General features: G+C 47.0%; 1 protein-coding gene across 2 annotated transcripts in view; it reads left to right on the forward strand.

The window, feature by feature from the left end:
• PLXNA1 (plexin A1) overlaps positions 1 to 19462 on the forward strand; it is a 284958-nt gene extending 265496 nt beyond the window's left edge. For both annotated transcript variants that reach the window (XM_032784344.2, XM_032784347.2), the window contains 3 exons: positions 6532 to 6682; positions 13339 to 15029; positions 15074 to 19462. In XM_032784344.2, coding sequence (XP_032640235.1) covers positions 6532 to 6682; positions 13339 to 13434 — 247 coding nt within the window. In that variant the 3' untranslated portion in view covers positions 13435 to 15029; positions 15074 to 19462. The remainder of the gene's footprint in view (positions 1 to 6531; positions 6683 to 13338; positions 15030 to 15073) is intronic.
• The last annotated feature ends 822 nt before the right edge of the window (positions 19463 to 20284 follow it).

Here is a 20284-nt window from a genome sequence, read left to right on the forward strand (position 1 = left end):
TTTTCTATAGAGAATCCTTCGCAGGTGGATGGCAGAAGTGTCTCACTAACTATCTGCTGGCAGGTGGTCTTCGAGGAATTGGAAAGTTCAGGAGGTCAGGGGCATCTGCCTGCTAATGGAGCCCCTTAGTGCCTTGTTTTGGGGTTGACATTTGGAGGCAGCCATTTACGATTGTTATAGGGGAGCTGGTAGTGACGTCTGTTTTGAGATTGCCTAATGTTTTCTATTGTAAGAGATTCTTGTGATCTTTGTCAGAAGCTCTAACCCGCGTTGTTTGCAGCAGGCCTTTGAAATTCATCAAGGAGAAAGCCCTTGGGCTAGAGAAGTGCCTCTTCTTTGTTCCATGAAAATCCATTCAGGTTTTGCTGAGATACAAAGTGTTGAAAATTGCCATTTCTCCTCTCTCATGTCTGCTCATCAGGAAAAGTTTGGGAGCCTTCTAAAATAATAATGGCACATGAACATTCTAAGGCAGAGCCCAGGCCACTGTCAAAGCAGCAGCAGCTGTTGCCACTACACTGGGAATTCCCAGGTGCTGCCAGAACAGCTATAGCGGGGATGAAGGGGGGAGAACCAGGCCAGGGCCCCCCCCCGAACAATCCTTCAACCCAGGACCTTGCTCAGTAGTCCATCCCCCATTCTGGGATAATAGCCTTCTCCTGTCATTAGCTGATGTAGCAGGCCCTGTGACTCAAGTGGTAGATGGATGTGCTGCAATGCTGAAATTTCCTGGTTCAAACGCTGCTTGCGATGTATGGTTGGGTGTTGTAACAGTCAAACATAATCGATTTTTTTAACCTTTGTCTTTTTAAAGAAAACCTAGGAAATTACATACAAAAAATACATAAAGTTATTTAGGGTGCCAAACTGAACACTTGAAAGTTAGGAAATGCCAGATTTAAAGTTTCCTGTACAACCTTAATTCTGCCTTCATGTGCGTATGTATAATGATAGTCTTTAACTACATGATCACGTTTGTGTTTTCCCCCCAGGACCCCTGTGTCATTCAGTGCACAGGATGGCCGCACAAAGGGCCAAATTAAAGTTGCACAGGCAACCATAAATCTGGCATTACCTAACTTTTGACTGCTTGATTTTGCCTCCTAAATAATGTTCTTGTAATGTTTTTCCCCATTAAATATTTATATAACTCCATAGGGGCATGCATGGTGCTTTGCAGGCAAATTAAAAGACAAGGTTCCTGCCCTGAGGATCTTAGAACCTCAATTTGACTGAAAACACAAGAAAAATGTCAGCAGGCCACAGCAGGTAAGAAGAGGGCAGGACTGCCCTGTGGGGAGTAGGTTCTCCTCTCTGGCTAAGAGGCTGGATTTCCCACCTCTCATTTGTGATGGGGCTTTGTTGTGTAACTGCAGTTTTTTCTTTGGAAGATTATCATTGCAAAGCTTTGCAGAAGGAAGGGTTTGAATGAAGGGAGGGTGATTGACTGAACCTGGCAGTCCCAATGGAAGATCTGTCTTTTACGTCCATCATCGTGATACGCAGGCACCAGGAAAAAAAAAGGCATTTTGCCAATTGGCCACTCCAGGGAAGAAACAGAGTTAAAAGGGTGAGCACGCAGTAATGGGGGAGGAGAGAGTCACACCCAGTTTTACTTCCAGGCTGGCTGCATCCTGAGTCACTGTTATGCAAGGTGTAGTCTCTCGGCTTGTAGCTGGAACATTAGCAATCCATGGGATGTCAGTCCATTAGAGATGTCAGTGTGTGCTTTGAAAAATAATTGTGGCCCCATATCCCCTGCATAAGTCTCAATCCAGAAAGGTTTCTCTGCTTCCTTTTGGCTAGAGATCTTGTACTGCAGTCATGGATGCACCCATCTGCTGTGGGAGCCCCCTCGTCATGCCTCCCATCAAGGGCATTTATAGACTCATAGACTCGTAGATCAGAAGGGACCAACATGATCATCTAGTCTGACCTCCTGCACAAAGCAGGCCACAGAATCCTACCCATCCACTTTTATAACAACCCCTAACCCATGACTGAGTTATTAAAGTCCTCAAAATTGTGGTTTGAAGACCTCAAGCTGCAGAGAATCCACCAACAAGTGCCATGCCCACACTGCAGAGGAAGGCGAAAAACCTCCAGGGCCCCTGCCAATCCGCCTGGAGGAAAATTCCTTCCCGACCCCAAATATGGCGATCAGCTAAACCCTGAGCATGTGGGCAAGACTCACCAGCCAGCACCCAGGAAAGAATTCTCTGTAGTAACTCAGATCCCATCCCATCCAGCATCCCTCACAGACCATTGAGCAGACTTATCTGCTGATAATCCAAGATCAGTTGTCCAAATTAAACTATCCCATCATATTCCCTCCATATACTTATCAAGCTTAGTCTTAAAGCCAGATAAGTCTTTTGCCCCCACTACTCCCTTGGAAGGCTGTTCCAGAACTTCACTCCCCTAATGGTTAGAAACCTTCGTCTAATTTCAAGTCTAAACTTCTAATATCCAGTTTGTTACCATTTGTCCTTGTCCTACATTAGTACTAAGCTTAAATAATTCCTCTCCCTCCCTAACGTTATCCCCCTGATATATTATATAGAGCAAGCATATCGCCCCGGAGCCTTCTTTTGGCCAGGCTAAACAGCCAAGCTCTTTGAGTTCCTTCATAAGGCAGTTTCCATTCCTCGGATCATCCTAGTAGCCCGTCTCTGAACTGTTCCAGTTTGAATTCATCCTTCTTAAACATGGGACAGCAGAACTGCACACAATATTCCAGGTGGGGTCTCACCAGCGCCTTATATAACGGTACTAAACCTCCTTATCCTTGCTGGAAATACCTCGCCTGATGCACCCTAAACCGCATTTGCTTTTTTAACGGCCATATCGCATTGGCGGCTCATAGACATCCTGCTATCAACCAATACCCCAAGTCCTTCCCTCCTCTGTTGCTTCCAACTTGATCGCGTCCCCAATGTATATCTAAAATTCTTATTAGTAATCCCTAATGGCATGACCTTGCACTTTCACTATTATATTTCATCCTATTACTATTACTCCAGTTTACAAGGTGGTCCAGATCTTCCTGTATAGTATCCCGGCCTTCTCCGTGTTAGCAATCCCCCCAGCTTTGTGTCATCGCAAACTTTATTAGCACATTCCCGCTCTTTGTGCCAAGGTCAGTAATAAAAAGGTTAAATCAAGATTGGTCCCAAAACGCATCTTGAGGGACTCCATAGAAACGCTCTTCCCAAAGCCTGACAGTTCACCCTTCAGTATACGACCCGCTGGAGTCTCCCCTTTAACCAGTTCCTTATCCACCTTACAACTTTCATATTCATCCCATCTTTTCCAATTTCACTAAACAGTTCCCATGTGAACCGTGTCAAATGCCTTACTGAAATCGAGGTAAATTAGATCTATCCGCATTTCCTTTGTCAGTAATCTGTCACCTTCTCAAAGAAGGAGATCAGGTTGGTTTGGCACATCTACCTTTAGTAATCCATGTGCAATTCGTCCCAATCTACCATTGACCTCGTTGTCCTTAACTACTTTTCCTTTAAAATTTTTTCAAGACTTATACTACAGATGTCAGCTAACAGGCCATAGTTTACCCGGATCACTTTTTTCCCTTTCTTAAAAATAGGAACTACGTTAGCAATTCTCCAGTCGTACGTACAACCCCTGAGTTTACCGGATTGATTAAAATTAAATTGCGTTAGCTAACATGGGCTCGCAATTTCATGCGCCAGTTCCTTTAATATCCTTGGATGGAGATTGTCCGGGCCCTCCGATTTCTTCCCATTAAGCTGTTCAAGTTTGCCTCTACCTCAAGATGCGGTATATACCCACCTCCATATCCTCATTCCCGTTTATCATCCCTCCATCATCCCTAAACTCCTCACTAGTCTTATTAAAGACTGAGGCAAAGTACTTATTTAGATATTGGGCCATGCCTAGGTTATCCTTAACCTCCATTCAGACAGCGTGGTCCAGGCAGCTGGGTTCCCAGTCTAACTCAACCCTACAGCGTACTCTGGAGGATCTTGGTGTGATTTCAGTGGCCTTTAATTTAGAAGATGGCTGGAAATTGTGAGCCCCTAGACTTGGGTCTTTCTGCTGTCATATTCCTGAAGTGAATGGAAGGTGTTTTCTATCCTGTAAGGAAAAATCTGAGAGGAAACGGATGCAAAACCACATCTAATGTTCTCAGCTGCGCAGTGGATCCCTTGGTGCCTGCTGTAGTTGGCAGTTCTCTGCTCAAACCTTTGTTCTGCACTGCTCCTTAGAGTGTGAAGAGTCAGACTCTCCAGCTCTATCGGAATCTGCGGCGTCTCCAGAACCCCTGCTGGGCGCTGCCCTGCATAAGCATCTTAACATGCGCTCTTGGCTGCTCTCAGTACCATAGGATAGAGTGGGGCTCATGTTCATCTCCTGAAGGTGTTACGCTGCCATCTGCTCCCACACAAATACCTGACCCAGCATCGTTCCACCTCAGTGAGATTGGATTCAGCTAATGATGATGATGCTAATAATCACAGTGCCGGAATGTTGACTGTGAATTGCACTGGTGTTTCATTTCTGTGGCGTTATGAGAGATTAAAGCAAGGTTGTTTGAGCAATGACCTACTAAACCCAGGGTTGTGAGTTCAAAAATCTGTCTGGGAGGGCAAAAATCTGTCTGGGGATTGGTCCTGCTTTGAGCAGGGGGTTGGACTAGATGACCTCCTGAGGTCCCTTCCAACCCTGTTATTCTATGATCTATGTTTGGGTGGGGTTTGCACTCAGTATTTACAGGTATTTGGAGTGGCAAGGCCTGATTGTCGAGGACAGTGCTGTTTTGCAGGAGAAGTCTGTGAAGATGTTAAGAACCTGATTGCTGGACCTCAATCTGCCCTCAGATTTTGCAGCTTTACTTTCTGCCCGTGCAAAAATGGAGACCGTACATTTGATCATTTTGCCCTAAAATTTTTTCAAAATATCTTTAGGGAAACAAATATTAGCATGTTCCTGTGGCAAATGTTTAAAGGCAGCCATCCCGAGCACAGTGACTGGTAGGTTTCTGTTCTGGGAATGGCTGAGCTCCTCCCCAGGAAAGCTCACCTCAGTCCGGCCAGACCTTGCTTTTACCTCAGGAAGTGATGTACATGGGTATCCCATGTGTGCACTGGGAGCCCCTGCCATTGAAGGCAGCACAGAATATACTTGTATGGTTTGTGCAAGAATGTCCCGCCCCTGTGGATGACATGTGAATGCAGGAGACTGCTAAGAACATCAGATGATGCTAGGATAATGCACCTGCTGTTAATCGGGGTGCCATGGCTTTGAATCCCCTTGAGTCCAATTTATACAGTTGCCTGAATTTGCTGAGCATACCAGTGAGCCGTCTAGTCTCGTATGCCCCCCTTTTGCCCTACCCAATCAGATCAGTGGGTCATGTAGGAGTGGGTGAGACCATTGGTCCATATCCCAAGTATTCCATCTCCTATCATACCTTATTGGTCCACTGGTCCATTTAGGCCAGTATCCTTCCTCCAGCAATGGTCAAAACACTTCAGTGGAATGCTTGATTACCTGCCCTGTCAAGTTTCTGGCTAACGCTGAGTGCTGTCTGGGTACAGGTGACGTGATGCCATGAAGCATTAGTCAGGGTGAAGTCACATTTTCTGTTGTTGATTCTGGTAAAGCAGGATTCTCTGCCTCACGGTCATGACCCCAGAGTGCCTCATTGAGCTGTTTTCTGACATTTCTCACATTTTCTGCAGAATCTGTTTTCACTGAAAGCCCAAGCAGTTTCTGACCTTTCTGATGAGCAGTAGCCTTTCCAAGCACAATTAGCCCAGTAATACGGGCTACTGAATATACATCACTGGGGAAGGTGCAATTCATGAAATCTTCAGTACGGATGTGTACAGTACCGATGTGGATGTGAAAATATCACACGTGTATGCACTGAATGTGAAATGCCATTTTTGGCTTTCTGTGACACAGTAAACTTCAAGAGAATCACTGCAAACAAACAAATTGTTACATATGGCAGCACCTGGGGGGCAGGGCTTTTGACTGGAATAGCAGAAAGGATTTGGGGATATTGGGTCGTGAGGGCAAAAGTGGGTAGTTTGGAAGGTCATGGAAGGGAATAGTGGGTGGTTAGAGGATGGCAGGTGGAAAATCATTGAGAGCACCTGACTTTAACTATCCTAACTGCTTCAGTGTAACAAGAAGTTAATTTAAGGGGGAGGTAGTCTGGCCTACTAGACAGAGCACTGGAATGGGCTCTAGGAGGCCTGTGTTCAATTCCCTGCTTTGCCACTTGACGGCTGGGTGACTTATCCCTTCCCCTTTCAGTTACCCCAGCTATAAAATGGGGATCCTGATACTGACCTCCTTTGTAAAGCACTTTGAGATCTATTGATGAAAAGCACCATATCGTACTATTACTGTGAAACAAAAGGCTGCTTGTATTCACCTTTCAGTCTGCCCCCAGGGTGTTCTCAGGGGGAGTCTCATGGAGATCTGCCCCTCTCCCTGTTTCAGATGCACTATTCTGTTTCTCCTACCCCCCTGTAGATATTATGCAGATATTGCTAAAATGCCAGCAATCAGTGACCAGGACATGAGTGCATACCTGGCGGAGCAGTCCCGGTTACACCTGAGCCAGTTCAACAGCATGAGCGCGCTGCATGAGATCTACTCATACATCACCAAGTACAAGGATGAGGTAAGTCAACAGGGGCTGGGGCATCTTGTTTTCAAGCAAGGGCACATCCCTCCACCCCCTCCACCCCCCCCAGTTTCTGCATTCCCCCTCTTGCTGCCCAGAAAAATTATCTCGCAGGAAATACAGAGAGGGGAAAATTGCTGTTGGTGGCTGGATTCACCTCACTTCTGGATCATAGCACCCTGCACAGTGAAAGTGTGTAGTAAAGTACCCCCGTGTGCAGTAAAGTTACCTGTCCCATTACTGTGTGTGTGTGTGTGTGTGTGACTACCAGCCAGTGATAGACGTTACCAGGCACTGATACACTTCATAACCTCCACATACCTGGATTCACACTCACCCTGTACAAGTGACAGAAGGGGCTGAGAGCAGTGATAGAGCCAGGCACAGTGAAAGGAGGTGGTGCTCAAGTTCTTCCTGACCGCTCTCTTCACTCCTGACCCCACTGTTCCACTCTAGAGATGACCAGCAGCTCTTCATGCTGTTCTTACGATGGGCATTCTGCCATCTGCTCTTCTGATACCCCTCCATCCCAACCTGCGGCAGCTCCTCCAGTCCTGGGCCTTTCCTGAGCATACATTCTGATAAGGGTATTGTTTTATACCCATATTTCCTCTGGCAAGTAGCATGGGAAACTGCTAAACTCCTTTCCCGTGTGACTGAAGTCAGGATTTGAACCCCCGTCTGCCTCGCCTCATCGCACCGCCATCCCTCCTTCTTCTCCACCTGCTGTAAATGACCCCCTAGCACAGTAGAACCCATGAAGGTACCCAAGTGACCTTGCTTGCAATCCCAAGGGGGCATTTGGAGCGATGAGGTGACCGTGCCAATAGGCCTCTTCTTGAATATTAACAAGAGTGGTTAAAAACCCATCTATTGTAAATTGTACAAATTAACTTCATAAAGCACTACTCAAACACACTCTGCAATACTTTATTAAAGCAATAAAATATATAAGCATTGTCTATATATACAAAAACATAACCTAGACTTTATTGTCCCAATAAAGCAGAGTGAAAACTTGTGTTCGAGTAGTGGTTTATTTAGTAATAAAAAGCCTTTGCCCCAAGCTGCTGCATTGTCTCCTGAGAGAGACAGGGTGTCTAAGCCATGAATGAGCCAGGAAGAAGTGAGGGCCATCAGTAGACAGGTAGCCAAGAGTGCTGCCGGGACAAGGTAGAGCAGAACAGATTACAAGGGGTGCTATAGATGAAGTTTAGGAGCAATAGCAGAGCTGTGTGGGGAGAGCATAGTTTTGGGGCGACAGGGTCTGCTGCAAGTGAGGGCTGTTACACATTGGCAGAGCTGGGAGCGGTCTGGGTTGTCATGCATTGGCAGAGGTGTGGGGAAACATTTCATAACACCTGCCAGGCCTGTGCCTGGCTCTTCAGTCATCAGGCTTTCATCAGCACCAAAAGTCACCTAAGCCTCAAAAATCAACCACAAGCCAGCCACTATGTGAGAGCTGTCGGGGACGGGGTGCGGGGGGAGATGTGATATTAACGAGCTGCTCTTTGAAGATGCAGGGTGAGTAGCCATCCTGTATTCTTGCCAGTTCACTGCAGTCTGGCATCTGTTGAATGTTCCCCCATAGCCCACTCTGAAAGTACCACTAGTGTGTTCTCAGCTCTCAGGAACTTCTTTTATTATTCGTAATGGGATTAATAAATCGCAGCTGTTCCCTTTGTTTGTTTTCATTCATTAAGCACAATTACATGCAGCCCGATTGCACCCTCTTTGATGCGAAATGGGAGAGAATCATTTTTCCTGTTGTTCAGTGCAGTAATATGCTGTCATTGGCTGTGAATGAAAATCATAATTAATTTTCATTTGGGTACTTGCATCTTCATAATGACTGGTCCCGGCTCCTTACAGCAGGTGACAGGCATGTATCTCTCTTTATACTCTGCATGGATTTCTTTTTCCTGTGTTGTTTTCCATAAGGACAACAAGAAAACAGATAATCAAATAAAGAGAAGGCAGGTTGTGAATCTTTCAGCACTCTAAGACTTCAATGATAAACTATTCTCTTATCAGGAGAGGCAGCGGTGAGGTTGGTCCAGGGGACTAGTCTTGGATTCATATTCTTTGTCTGATCCTGTCCAATTCTGATTCAGATGCCTTAAGATATGTGTTATGTGTTTTTTGACTGCCAGATGAATATTTTGGGGTGGTTGGGTATAAGGTGCATTGGTGCCATCTAGAGGCTGGTCTGGTTAATAGCAGGGACATGTATATTGATACTATAGAGCAGGGGTAGGCAACCTATGGTACGTGTGCCGAAAGCGGCACGCGAGCTGATTTTCAGTGGCACTCACACGTCGCAGGTCCTGGCCCCCAGTCCGGGGTGCTCTGCATTTTAATTTAATTTTAAATGAAGCTTCTTAAACATTTTAAAAACCTTGTTTACTTTCCATACAACAATAGTTTAGTTATATATTATAGATTTATAGAAAGAGACCTTCTAAAAACGTTAAAATGTATCACTGGCACGCGAAACCTTAAATTAGAGTGACTAAATGAAGACTCGGCACAGCACTTCTGAAAGGTTGCTGACCCCTATTATAGAGTATGCAACTGGATATGACTATGAGCCCATCAAGTCTTGTATTCTGTCTCCAGGTTTGGCCTACAGCTGATGGTTCAGAGGAAAGCAAATAAAACCCTTGTAGTATATCTGGCTAATTGTGACACGCACACAGGGGAAATTTCTTCCTGAGTGTCACAAGTGATCAGCTGGTACTCTTATGGAGCAGAACTACAAATGTTGCTCTTGGTGGCTATGAAAGTAAGCAGCCCTTTCTAAAGTCCAGCTTGACGATTTGACTTGATGGGATGAACAAACCCAGAGTTTGAATCAGGATGGAAATAGTCAAAAGTTACATCCCCTCCACAAATGCCCACTTTGTGTCGCATGCTTTCAGCTCTGGTTTTGGATGTTAGGTAGGTCGGATGTCCTCCGAAGGACAAAAATTCCAAAGAGTACAGTGAAAACCCAGGAGTCCCATCCCATAACCTGGGAACAAGAGGTCACTAAACCAAATTAATGGGCAGCCAAGAAGCATGGCAAGATTTGGAAGAGCGCTGGAGAAGCCTTTCATGACGGTCAGTATCTTGTGGCTGCATCCCCACAGGACGTAAGTGAATCTCGGGGAGGAATTTTTCTCCTCATGCTATAGTATCTGAGCCAGGGTCTGATCCTGACAGGTACTGAACACCCTCAATTCACACAGAAGTCGAGTATTCAGCATCTTGTGGGATTGAGCTCTTGGTTAGGTGTACTGCAGGTGGGGTAATTTCATCCTTATCTGAAGTCAGCTATAGGCCAGTGCCCAGGGCTGGCTACTAGGCCAGACTGACTGGCATCACCTGCACTGCACTGAGATGCACGCTGAGACCCTGAGTCTCCCAGCATCCAGCGTTGCATATCCTCCACAGCACATCCTGTGTGCTCAGTGCTGGAAACCTGCAGGGCGCTGCAGCGACTTTTAATCAAAAAGAGCTGATTTCCCTATTAAGGAGTTACCTGTAGGGTTTGTGATGGACTTTTGCCTGCCTCCTAGTAAGTCTGTTAATTATAAAACAGTTTGTTTCCAATTATGTAGCCAATGAAATGGTTAATCAAATCCCCTTTGACAGATGCCTTGACATTTAATTGCAAAAAATTTGGTCTCCTGATAAACTTATCTGGGGAGACAGGATTTCTGTCAGGTTGTTTTTAAATCAGCTGTTCGGTGTCTGGTGGCACAGTGTTAGCTAGCTGGACTCAGCGCTTCAGACTCCTGGGTGATGGGTAGACGAGTAATTACCCCTCTTTTATATGTCCATTACCCCTCCCTCACCATGCTGACTCTTGCCTTCAGCAGCCAGCCTCTCGCTGTGCCTTTAGTAATGTCCCAGTTCATGTAAATACCAGAGAAATGTGCCCCTCCCATCTTCTGATTTGTCACCAAAAGACAAGCTTGTTCAGAGAAATGAGATTCCAATGGAGAAATCCCATTGTCTGATGTTTCCAATGTTGCAAGCACTTCTCCTGCATAGCAGTGCGGCCACCCATTGCCTGAGGCAGACTTTGCTGAGGCCGTGTGCCTGAATGTCTTCCTGTGTCGCTCCCACGGTCCGAAGTGCCATGTCTCCACTCCTCAGAAGAGTTGTCATTGGTGAAAACGCAGTTAGACAAACTCTCTCTAGCCAAGGGGCTTGCAGCTGAGAAGCCATGAAAGGCCTGTGAGTTTGGAGAAGCACTCAGTTGTGTGGCTGCTCCTTGCACCCTCAGAAGCTGCTGGGTCAGCATTTGGAGAGCGGGTGTTTCTTACCTAATAGCAGCCTGGAAATACCAGCAGAACAATAGCCGTTGCTAGGAGAGTCCTGGCTCCTGTCCTGGCTGGGTCCCACACATGCAGAGGCAGCTATGCCCTGAAAAATAAAGGCAGGTGAAATGTTACCTGAAGGTTATTGAAGCTGAAGGTGGTGGGGCAAACCCCACATAGTGCTGCTGTTTCCCCGGGGCTGTTTACTTGTCTCCTGTAACTTTTGTTTGCATCTTACCTGAGGCCTGTGCAGAACACTGAGGAAACAGATGAGGCACTGCCTGTGCTGCCAGCTGTCACTTTTGTTCCCAGGTTAGACTGTAAGCTCTTCCCACATGTTTGTACTGCGTGCAGCACAGCAGGGCCCTAATCCTGACTGTGGCATCCAGCTGCTACTGCAGCACAAATAATACCAATGCGGGACTTGTTACTGGGTTTTTTTGAGACTGGGGTGCCTCTCTGGGCCAGTTCTCAATCAGACTGGTTCAGCTGACCCACTGGCTGAGCCAGCCTGCGTCAATCCTGACCCGTCTCACACTAAAACGAGCACTCGATGGCTTGGTCTACACTGAAAAATTACATTGGCATAAACCACACCCCTGACCAATGCACCTATACCAAGAAAAACCGCAGAGTAGACACTGCCGTGTCAATGGAAGAGGGCTTTCATCAACATAGCTAACTTCGTTGCGGGGGGGTGAGGTGTTCCTACGGTGACAGCAAAACTCCTTCTGTCAGTACTGTGGGGCTATGCCAGCATTGCTAGGCCAGTATAGTGTCTGTGGTGTAGATGTGCCCTAAGGCCAGATTCTGATGTCGGCTACACCACTGAACATCCAGAGCTACTCCATGTCTTTGGCTGAGTTGCTCTGGGTTCACATGGCATCACTGAAGCTGGCCCCGAGCCTTTTGGAGCCCCTCATTGCATAGCTGGGAATTCTGTTCTGTGGGAGTTGCATACAGACAGACACTCTATTCATTTGATCAAATTGGGAAGTTAAATAAAACAATCCCCTAGACAGACAAATCAGTGATGTCTGTGTTGGCTAGCATGTCTTCTAATCAACCACCAACTCAACAATGTTATCCCTAGCTCCTTATTAATAAAATCAAAGACATCAGCCAAAACCCAGTGATTTAAATAGACACATGGAGAAGGCAAGATTTTCAGACATGACTAGTGATTGTAGATGTCTGGTTGAGACACCGTAAAGGGACCTGATTTTCAAAATGCGCTGTGCATCTGCCCTCTGAAACTCGGGCCTTTCTAGGGTGCCCTAAACTGGGCATCCCCAAACTAAGGCACCCACAATAGCTAGTTACTTTTGAAAATCTTGATCGGAGTTGTTACCGCCGGATGGCCCTTGGTATGTGATGAAAGCCAGAATTGGTACCTACTGACTTTTTTTAGTGCTTTGTTAGTCTAGTTTGACATGTCCCCTTGGACTGGGCTTCCAGCACATCCCTCAGAAGGCTGTTTCACAGGGGAAGGGATCTTACTCTCCGGAAGTTCTTCCTGAGGTTGAAGAAAAGGAAAATTCAGTCTTGATTTCCTCCTAGTCATAAGCTAATGCTAAATAATTTCTCTCCATCCTTGGGCTTTAGACCCGTCCCTCCTCCGCTTTTTTCATATGCTTTTCCCCTTAGCGGTTGCTTAGCCCAGTGGTTCTCAACCTTTTCAGACTTTTGTACTCCTTTCAGGAGGCTGATTTGTCTTGTATACCCCAAGTTCCACCTCACTTAAAAACTACTTGCTTACAAAATCAGACATAAAATACAAAAGTGTCACAGCACACTGGTACTGACACATGGCTTACTTTCTCATTTTTACCATCCAATTGTACAATAAATCGTGACCCCCAGGTTGAGAAACCCTGATATAGTATAAACGAGTCATTGTCACTATGAAATTTTAGTTTGCACTGATTTCACTAGTGCTTTTCATGTAGCCTGTTGTAAATCTAGGCAAATATCTAGATGAGATGATGTACCATCTGGACAACCTCTGCGTACTCCTGCTTGAGAACCACTGGCTTAGCCCATGTTTAGCTGTTTTAATAACTCCCCCTAGGTCAGTGTCTCCCACCTCTGATCAGATTTTGTTGCTTTTCTCTGAATTCCCATCATTGGCCCCATCTTCCTGGTGGGGCAGTGCTCGGGAATGAACGCAGCAGTGTGTTTTACCTTGCCTGTTAGTGAGGGCTGACAACTCCCTCCTGGAAGCCGAGGTGGCATTGGTGGACCTGCATTCCTTTCCCATCTTCTCTTTCTAGGTTGCAGGTAACAGTACCACCTTCTCTCATCCTTCCTCGCTCATCCTTTCCCCTCTCTTTTCTCCCCTGCCAGATTTTAGCAGCTTTAGAGAAGGATGAACAGGCCCGGAGGCAACGGCTGAGGAGTAAGCTGGAGCAGGCAATTGACACAATGGCCCTAAGCAGCTGAAAAGGCCGAGGCAGTCCTGACAGCTTTCCAGCAGTGGATACTACAAGAGAGAGGCCAGCACGCGGCAGCAGCAGAGTACTTTGGGTCCAGAGCCAAATGGACACACGGAGCCCGCCGTGTCCTGAAACTCTTAACACAAACGAACAAGAAAACCTACCACCGTATCACACCCAATCCAATCAGTCCTATTCAGAGACCTTGCAAAAGGGACGGTGTGGGCAGGAGTGCAAAGGAGCCGAGAAGAACTGCAGGGATCTTGCAGCACACCCAGCACAGCTGCTCCACCTGGGGACATGTCCTCAATCTGGCGATGGAGGTTGGAGGGTTGGGGACTGCACTAACTTCTAGGGCAACATGTCTGATGTTGTTGTTCTTAGTGCAGGGAGGGTGGGCAGAGCTTTCATTTTTTTCTGTACTTGATTCGCTCCCCCTTCCTCCCCACCTGCCTCCCAGCTCTCTGCCCATATCCCTTCCCCCTTCTCTCTCTCTCTCCCCTCCCCACCCCAGCTCTCTGTCCTTCTGCCGTTAGTGTTAACTGCTGTATTTGCACAATTTACAAGAGAGAAACAAAAAAAAATTAATTAAAACAAAGTATAACACAAAGGGGGAGGTTCTAAATTTTGCAACAAACTAACAAAAAAATGGAGGGTTTAAAAAAAATCACTCAAAGGACAGATTCTGGGAGGAGAAGGGTGAGGATGGGCAGGGAGTGGAGACAAGTCCCAGAACTTTGGGGTAGTCCATAAAATTTGTCGTGGGCCATGTTTGATTTGAATGTTGTTTAGTGCAGAAAGCAAAACAGGATCTTTTGTTAGCTGAATCAGCTCTAATTTACATGCTGCTTAAGTGGTGTCCAAAGGTCACAATCCAAGAGGAGGAAGAACAGAGAGGGGTGACGCTCTTCGGGGCCTTTTCCCAAGGATCGACCAGTGCTGTGAATCATGGTGAGGGAGTGGCATGGTGTCGACTTCATCCTTGTTTTTATTTGCACGTTGCTATTTCTGTGTGGGGGAGGACAACACAGATGAAGGAGGAGAATCGTTGAGCTCTTTGTAGTTAGAGCATGTGCTCCATCCTCTCTTGTGAAAGGGGAGTTTCCGGACAGCATTCCCTGGTGACGGTCGGTGCTGTGAGGGGTGTCTGGGCCATGGAGAAGCCCTCAGGGACCTTTCAAGCTGGGAAACCGTTGACAACAGACCTTTCAAATTGGCATCTCCATGACTCCAAGTGCAGCTAGATGACTGTAGTGGGGAGGTTGATGTTCTGGGAGCTTGAGCTTGCGCTACATCCAAGTGGATTAGGAGCAAAGGGCTTTCCAACCCAAACAGGGGGAGCGGGAAGGGAGTGTCAGCATGGGGCTTTAGCATCCTGTCTTTGCCTCCTTTGAGAAAGTTTCCTTCTGACGCCCCCTAACGGCCTACGGTGCTGAGCATCTCCGCACATTTTGCAGCTCTTGGTGTCCTTTAAAGCAGCCTTAATGAAGCCACTGATGGCAGCTGGCTCACACTCCAGACAGGCTCCAAAACCTCTACAGTCCCAGGGTTCTCCCAGCACTACCAGGCAGGCTCCTGCATTTAAAGCAGTTGGAGACAGTAGTCCAACATACCCTTCTTTTTTTTAGCAAGGAGCTAGGTGTGAGGTGCAGGGAGCTGTCAGCCTGCCACTCTGCTGTAACTGAGCCTTAACTCGCTGCAGCCTCGCAGTCCAATTACAAGCATTTTTGTTTGGAGCTACATCAGTGGATTTGTTTCAGGTTAGGCCTAACCGATCCCGGAGAGGGGAAGAGGGTGGGGGGCGTGAGGGCGTCCCTGGAATTTTGACTGCATGGTGAAACCGTTTTTCTCGGTCCTCTTTTTTTGCTGATGTAAGGGAAGGGCCCGGGTCACCCAGGGAAATGGTTTAGGTCCTTATTTCTCTGCAGAAATCTGTCACAGACCAGTGATGCCATATAAGGCATTTCTCTGTAGCTGCACTGGTTCCGGAGGGATATATGGGCTGTAACCTTGGATGGAAGGAAAGTAGAAAAAGAAAAAGTCCACCCTTGTGTGTGGTCGGTTACAGGCTAAGAGGGCAAACCCCGAGTGGTGATTGCCGTAGCTCTCCAGATCTGAATTCCCCGCGTACGCGGCTGTCTCAGATCCCTGCTGCTACTGTGTACGCGGTCAGGAGCTGTTGGCACAAAAGGTTGGAGAGGGTTCTGTAAACTAAGCTGTTCAATGAGCTTGCCATGCACTGGTTTAACAAAACAGGGAGCAGGCACCACTCACCCTGCTGTCCCCAAGCTCCAGGAGCAAGTGTATGTGCGTGACGTGTCTGCGCACAGCTCACACAGTTGTGATGCTAGTTATCCAGATAGTTATGTGCTCAAGTACCAGGGTGAATGGCGCAATAGAAAACCCTCTGATAGATCATCAGGAGACAGTGCGAAAGGGAAGATAGGAGGGACTGGGGGGTTTCTGCTGTGGCTGCCATGTTGTGCTGTATTTTGGTGGTTCTACACGTAGTTCATACCTGCGCTGTGTGTGTACACATACAACCACCCAGCTCCTGTATGTCCCACCAGAGCCCTTGCGTGGCATCCTTTAGCCATGGTTGGAAAGGGCCCTGGAATTCCATAGGGCCGATTTCCAGCCCTCTCCCTGGGGAACGAGTGTTTTACAAAGCACCTGAGAATTCTCCTTTTAGCCTTCATTAGCCCGCTGAGAGCTAGGTGAGGAGCCAAAGCATTCCGACTTGGCCTGCTCCCCACATCCCAGGAAATCAAACCCAGGCTAGGATCTCACTGGGTTTCTGCCCAGAATGTACCTCTCTTTCCCCTCTCCTCACTCTGTCTTCCCGTCTCACTCTCCCCCGCCCCCCACTCTGTCTTTTTGGGTGATTGTTGCATTCTCTCATTTCACTGGAAATCCAGGGATCCATCTCCTTTGGAAGCCTCTGCTTGGCATGTCAGATCCTCTTGGCTTTATTATTTAAAGAAACAAAGGTCCCGAGCCGCTGCCCAGACTTAGAGCAGGTGACCAAAACCTTCTATAAACTTAGTTTTCTTTTGCATACGGAACTGCGAATCTACATTGCTGCCTGGGCCAAGGAGAGGCCCCCACCATGCCAGAGGTGGGCTACTGAAAATTTAAAAAATACTGGCTCGATTTCTATCCATTCCCTTAGATTGCAAATAAGGGGTGGAGGGGGGAAAATAATGAAGTTTTTAATTAAAAAAAATGGTATGTGTGTGTGTGTGTGTATATATATATATATATATATATATATGTGGTTACAATCTAATTCTTGTGCCCCAGTGGGGTGCTGTATAGTTAACTGAAGGAGAAACAAACCGATATTAAATATTAAATGGATTTACACAGCCAGTGGAAAATACCAAATGATCTGGAAGAAATTTCCAAGCATTTCTCGCCAAGCAGAACAATCTTTTGAAGCCTGCACATCTCTAATTACGTTGTAATTTTGTTTTTTGAATTAAAGAAGAGGAGAAGGAGAAGGTGATTTTTGAAAATAAAACGACAAAAACAAATGAAACAAAAAAATTAAAAAAAAAAAAGATAAAATAAATACCCAACCCAACCTGAGCCATCTCCGGAGTTGTGGGACCTGTGGGCTGTTGCATGACTGTGCTAGATTTTAGTCTGAGTTGAACTTTTTAAGGAACAAAAACAAAAAACTGCAAGTGTTGAATACTAGAGGTTCGTTTAGACCTTTTCTTTTACATTTTGGAATTAATTTGTCACTTTCTTATCAAAGACAAAAATTAATTTGACTTCAACGGTTTACTTCTCAAAATGGTACTCAAAGACCCTTAAAGGACAGCTGTGTGCCAGCAGGCCCCCGAAAGAGGCAACATCTGTTTCGCTTGCTCTCTTGGGATCTCCTTCAGCAGTGGTGAGAGGGAAGGAATCCTCAAGTGAAACTGGGCTGTGGGCCATGAAACATGGCTTTGTGGATACTTTAGAAAATGAAGGCCAGATCCTCAGCTGGTGTAAATGGGCAAAGCTTCATTGAAATCGGTGTTTTTTAAGAGAAACGAGGGCACGTTGATCTAAAGTTTTTCCCGTTTCTCCTGCTCTGTAGCACTGGTTGAAAGGTGTTCAAGGCCAGTGCCACCAACCTGGCTAGTAATTTACACACATCACCGTGGTATCTTGGCCGCAATAATCCACGTTAGTGGGAAGGGCATTTCTGTGGTGAGGCTGCTTTATTATCTTTAGCCCAAGAATGACTTGAAGCAGTAACCAGTTGTTTTTAGATCCTCCAGCTACATCAAATAAGAGAGGATTTTAATGTGGACAATTTCTAGGCTGTAATTACACTGCACATGGTTTTTAATGAGGTAGAAGGTATATATGGGTGTGTGCCCAAAGGCATTCTGGACATGGGTTTTGGTTTAGCTATGCTAGAGAGGAGGCTGAGGGGAACAGTGAAATCTCAGTTCAGATCTGGGCCCAAAGTTGAGCTGCAGGCCTGTCTCGTCCAGAGAGGGACTCAGTTAAGATCAGGAAGGCAGGAGGGTGCAGTTCAGCCTGCCTGCACTTCTACTGACCTTCCAGCCATTGGGAGCAAGCTCCCCTGTGACCTCCTCCCTTCGTTGCTGTAGGGACCCAGCTCCTACCTGCATTTCTCCTTTCCAATCAGTCTGCCTGAGTCATTCATCATCCTCCCACTCTTGTGCTGACAAATTGTGAGGTCACCAGCCCTAATCAGTGGCCTCAATGAATCAGGCAGGAGGAGCCAGCTGAGAAGGAAGGGAGACTGTGGGTTTTAAATAGCAGGAAAGAAGTGAGTGCAAGTCCACGCTGGTGTGTAACAGGTGTATAGCTTGACTGACATGAGCAGCACATCTGCCTGAGCTGGCATGAGCTCCTCTGATGGTGATAATGGAGCCCAGGATTCCCTCTAGGGCATTAACTCTGGTCCTGGGAATAGGCACAGCTCCCAGGGCAGGGCAGCCGCCTTCTTTTCCTCTTCCCCCCACTCATCTTGGCGTGGCATTTCTGGAAGGTGCTTTGGAAGTTTATCAGTTTCTTCCACCAAAGACCCATCCCAACACATTCCCACCTTGGAGACAGTGGTCCGGTCGCTGCCAGGCCCAGCTGTTAGTGAGGTCAGACAGCGTCTCCATGACTTGAGAGATTCTTAAGAAAGGGACTTTTTTTTTTAATATTCTCCACTTTTGCTAAGTTGTCAGGTGCTACTTTTAGCCTTTCATATCTAACGCCCAGGATGCTTGATCATGCTCAGACTTCTGCCCAGTGCCCCAGAGCGCCCCCATTGCCTCCAGAACTGGGATCTTTACTGTGGTATTCAAACAGGAACCATGGGAATGGGATGGCGGCAGCGAAGTGGAGACCTGCAGGCTTTGGTCGTGTAGGTTCTTCCAAAACATCCTGCTGGGAATGAAAACAGGGAGGGAAGTGCTTGTGAGAGCCCATGCCTCCTCATCTCCCAGCACTGAAGCCTGAGCCCTTGGACTTTGGGTGGATCCTGCTTTGGCCGATGGTGGTGTCAGAGAATAGACCACAAGGGTCAATGCTGCATTGGTCCAGGGTGGAAATGACCATGTGGCTGTTGCCATCTCGGTTATCTTCTGATTTGGGACAATATTCACACACTTCCTTTTAGTTCAGTTATAGATTTAAAATGCAGCCAAGCCATAGAAGTGCCCCTCTCTACCCTTCTATCGAGAATGAGCCCACTGCCTGCTCAGCGGCTGGCCAGCTCACAGGAGCTGAGTGGCCTTGCTCTGGGGGATATAAGCAGAGTCGTGTTCTCTTTGAAGGAACCACAGTGCACAGTTAGCTGTCCTTTAAGAATGTAGGGGAGAAACCAACAACAAAAGGCCGAGAACTTTAATAGTAACATACAGAGTCCTGAAAACTTTGTGATTGTTTCAAACTTGAAGCAACTGTGCCAGTGTGGCTGGTCGACACCCTTCGACCGTGTAAATATCCTGCTATTTCCTATTTTAATGTTCTTCAGATTTAGTACTTGTAAATAAACACGCGCATCAAGGAGAGATTAAACATTTTTGCTAAATAACGTGACTTGCCTGGGTTTTTACATGGTGGGGGGAGGGGAAGGGAGGGATCCGGGCCCGGCAATACCTTGTGTTCCTTAGCACGCCTTCCGTCTCATGTCAGTGATCAGCTGAGCATGGAAGCCAGGAAATCTGGCTCCTAGCCCTCTGCTCTAACAATGACACGTCCTTCCTCCCCCACTCACAACCATACCCCATTGCCTTCCCCACCAACTGATTGATTGGGCACACGTGAGGATCTGTACCTGACTCAGCGCTCCCTGAGCTTGGGGCCTGGAGGGAGAGAAGTGGGCCCCATCCATGGAGCTCTTGCAGGAAAGTGATTAAAAGGATGGTGGAAGTGCCTCTGTCTCTTGTCTCTAGACATTTATAACACACCTGTCACTTTGGTGTCTTAAGTCAGTGCCAAGAAAGGGTTATTCTGCACCCACGCCAGCCCTGAAGCCCTGATCTTCAGAAATGCAAGTTCCTGGAGAAAAGAGGGTCTTCCTGAATCCCAAAGCCAAGGGCCATGGAGCTGGAGGGAATAGTCTCTTGAACATCCTGGGACCGACCCAAGGTTAATCCCTTAAAGAAATGAACACGGGTCCTGACAGAGATAAAGGCACCTGCTCCTCTTCACCAGGGGAGTGGCTCTGATTCAAGGATAAATGGCAGAGCAGGGCTGTCCCTCCTTCATGGCCCGCCACGCTGCAGCAGGGGGAGTCCAAAGGAAACAGGTTGAGACAAGGTGGGGACTGGTGGTTGTTGCACTGATTGGGGTGAATTTCTGTGCCGGAGAAGTGAGGGGGCTGATAGCAGTGA

This window comes from Chelonoidis abingdonii, chromosome 17, assembly GCF_003597395.2.
Source record: "Chelonoidis abingdonii isolate Lonesome George chromosome 17, CheloAbing_2.0, whole genome shotgun sequence".
Taxonomy (NCBI): domain Eukaryota; kingdom Metazoa; phylum Chordata; order Testudines; family Testudinidae; genus Chelonoidis; species Chelonoidis abingdonii.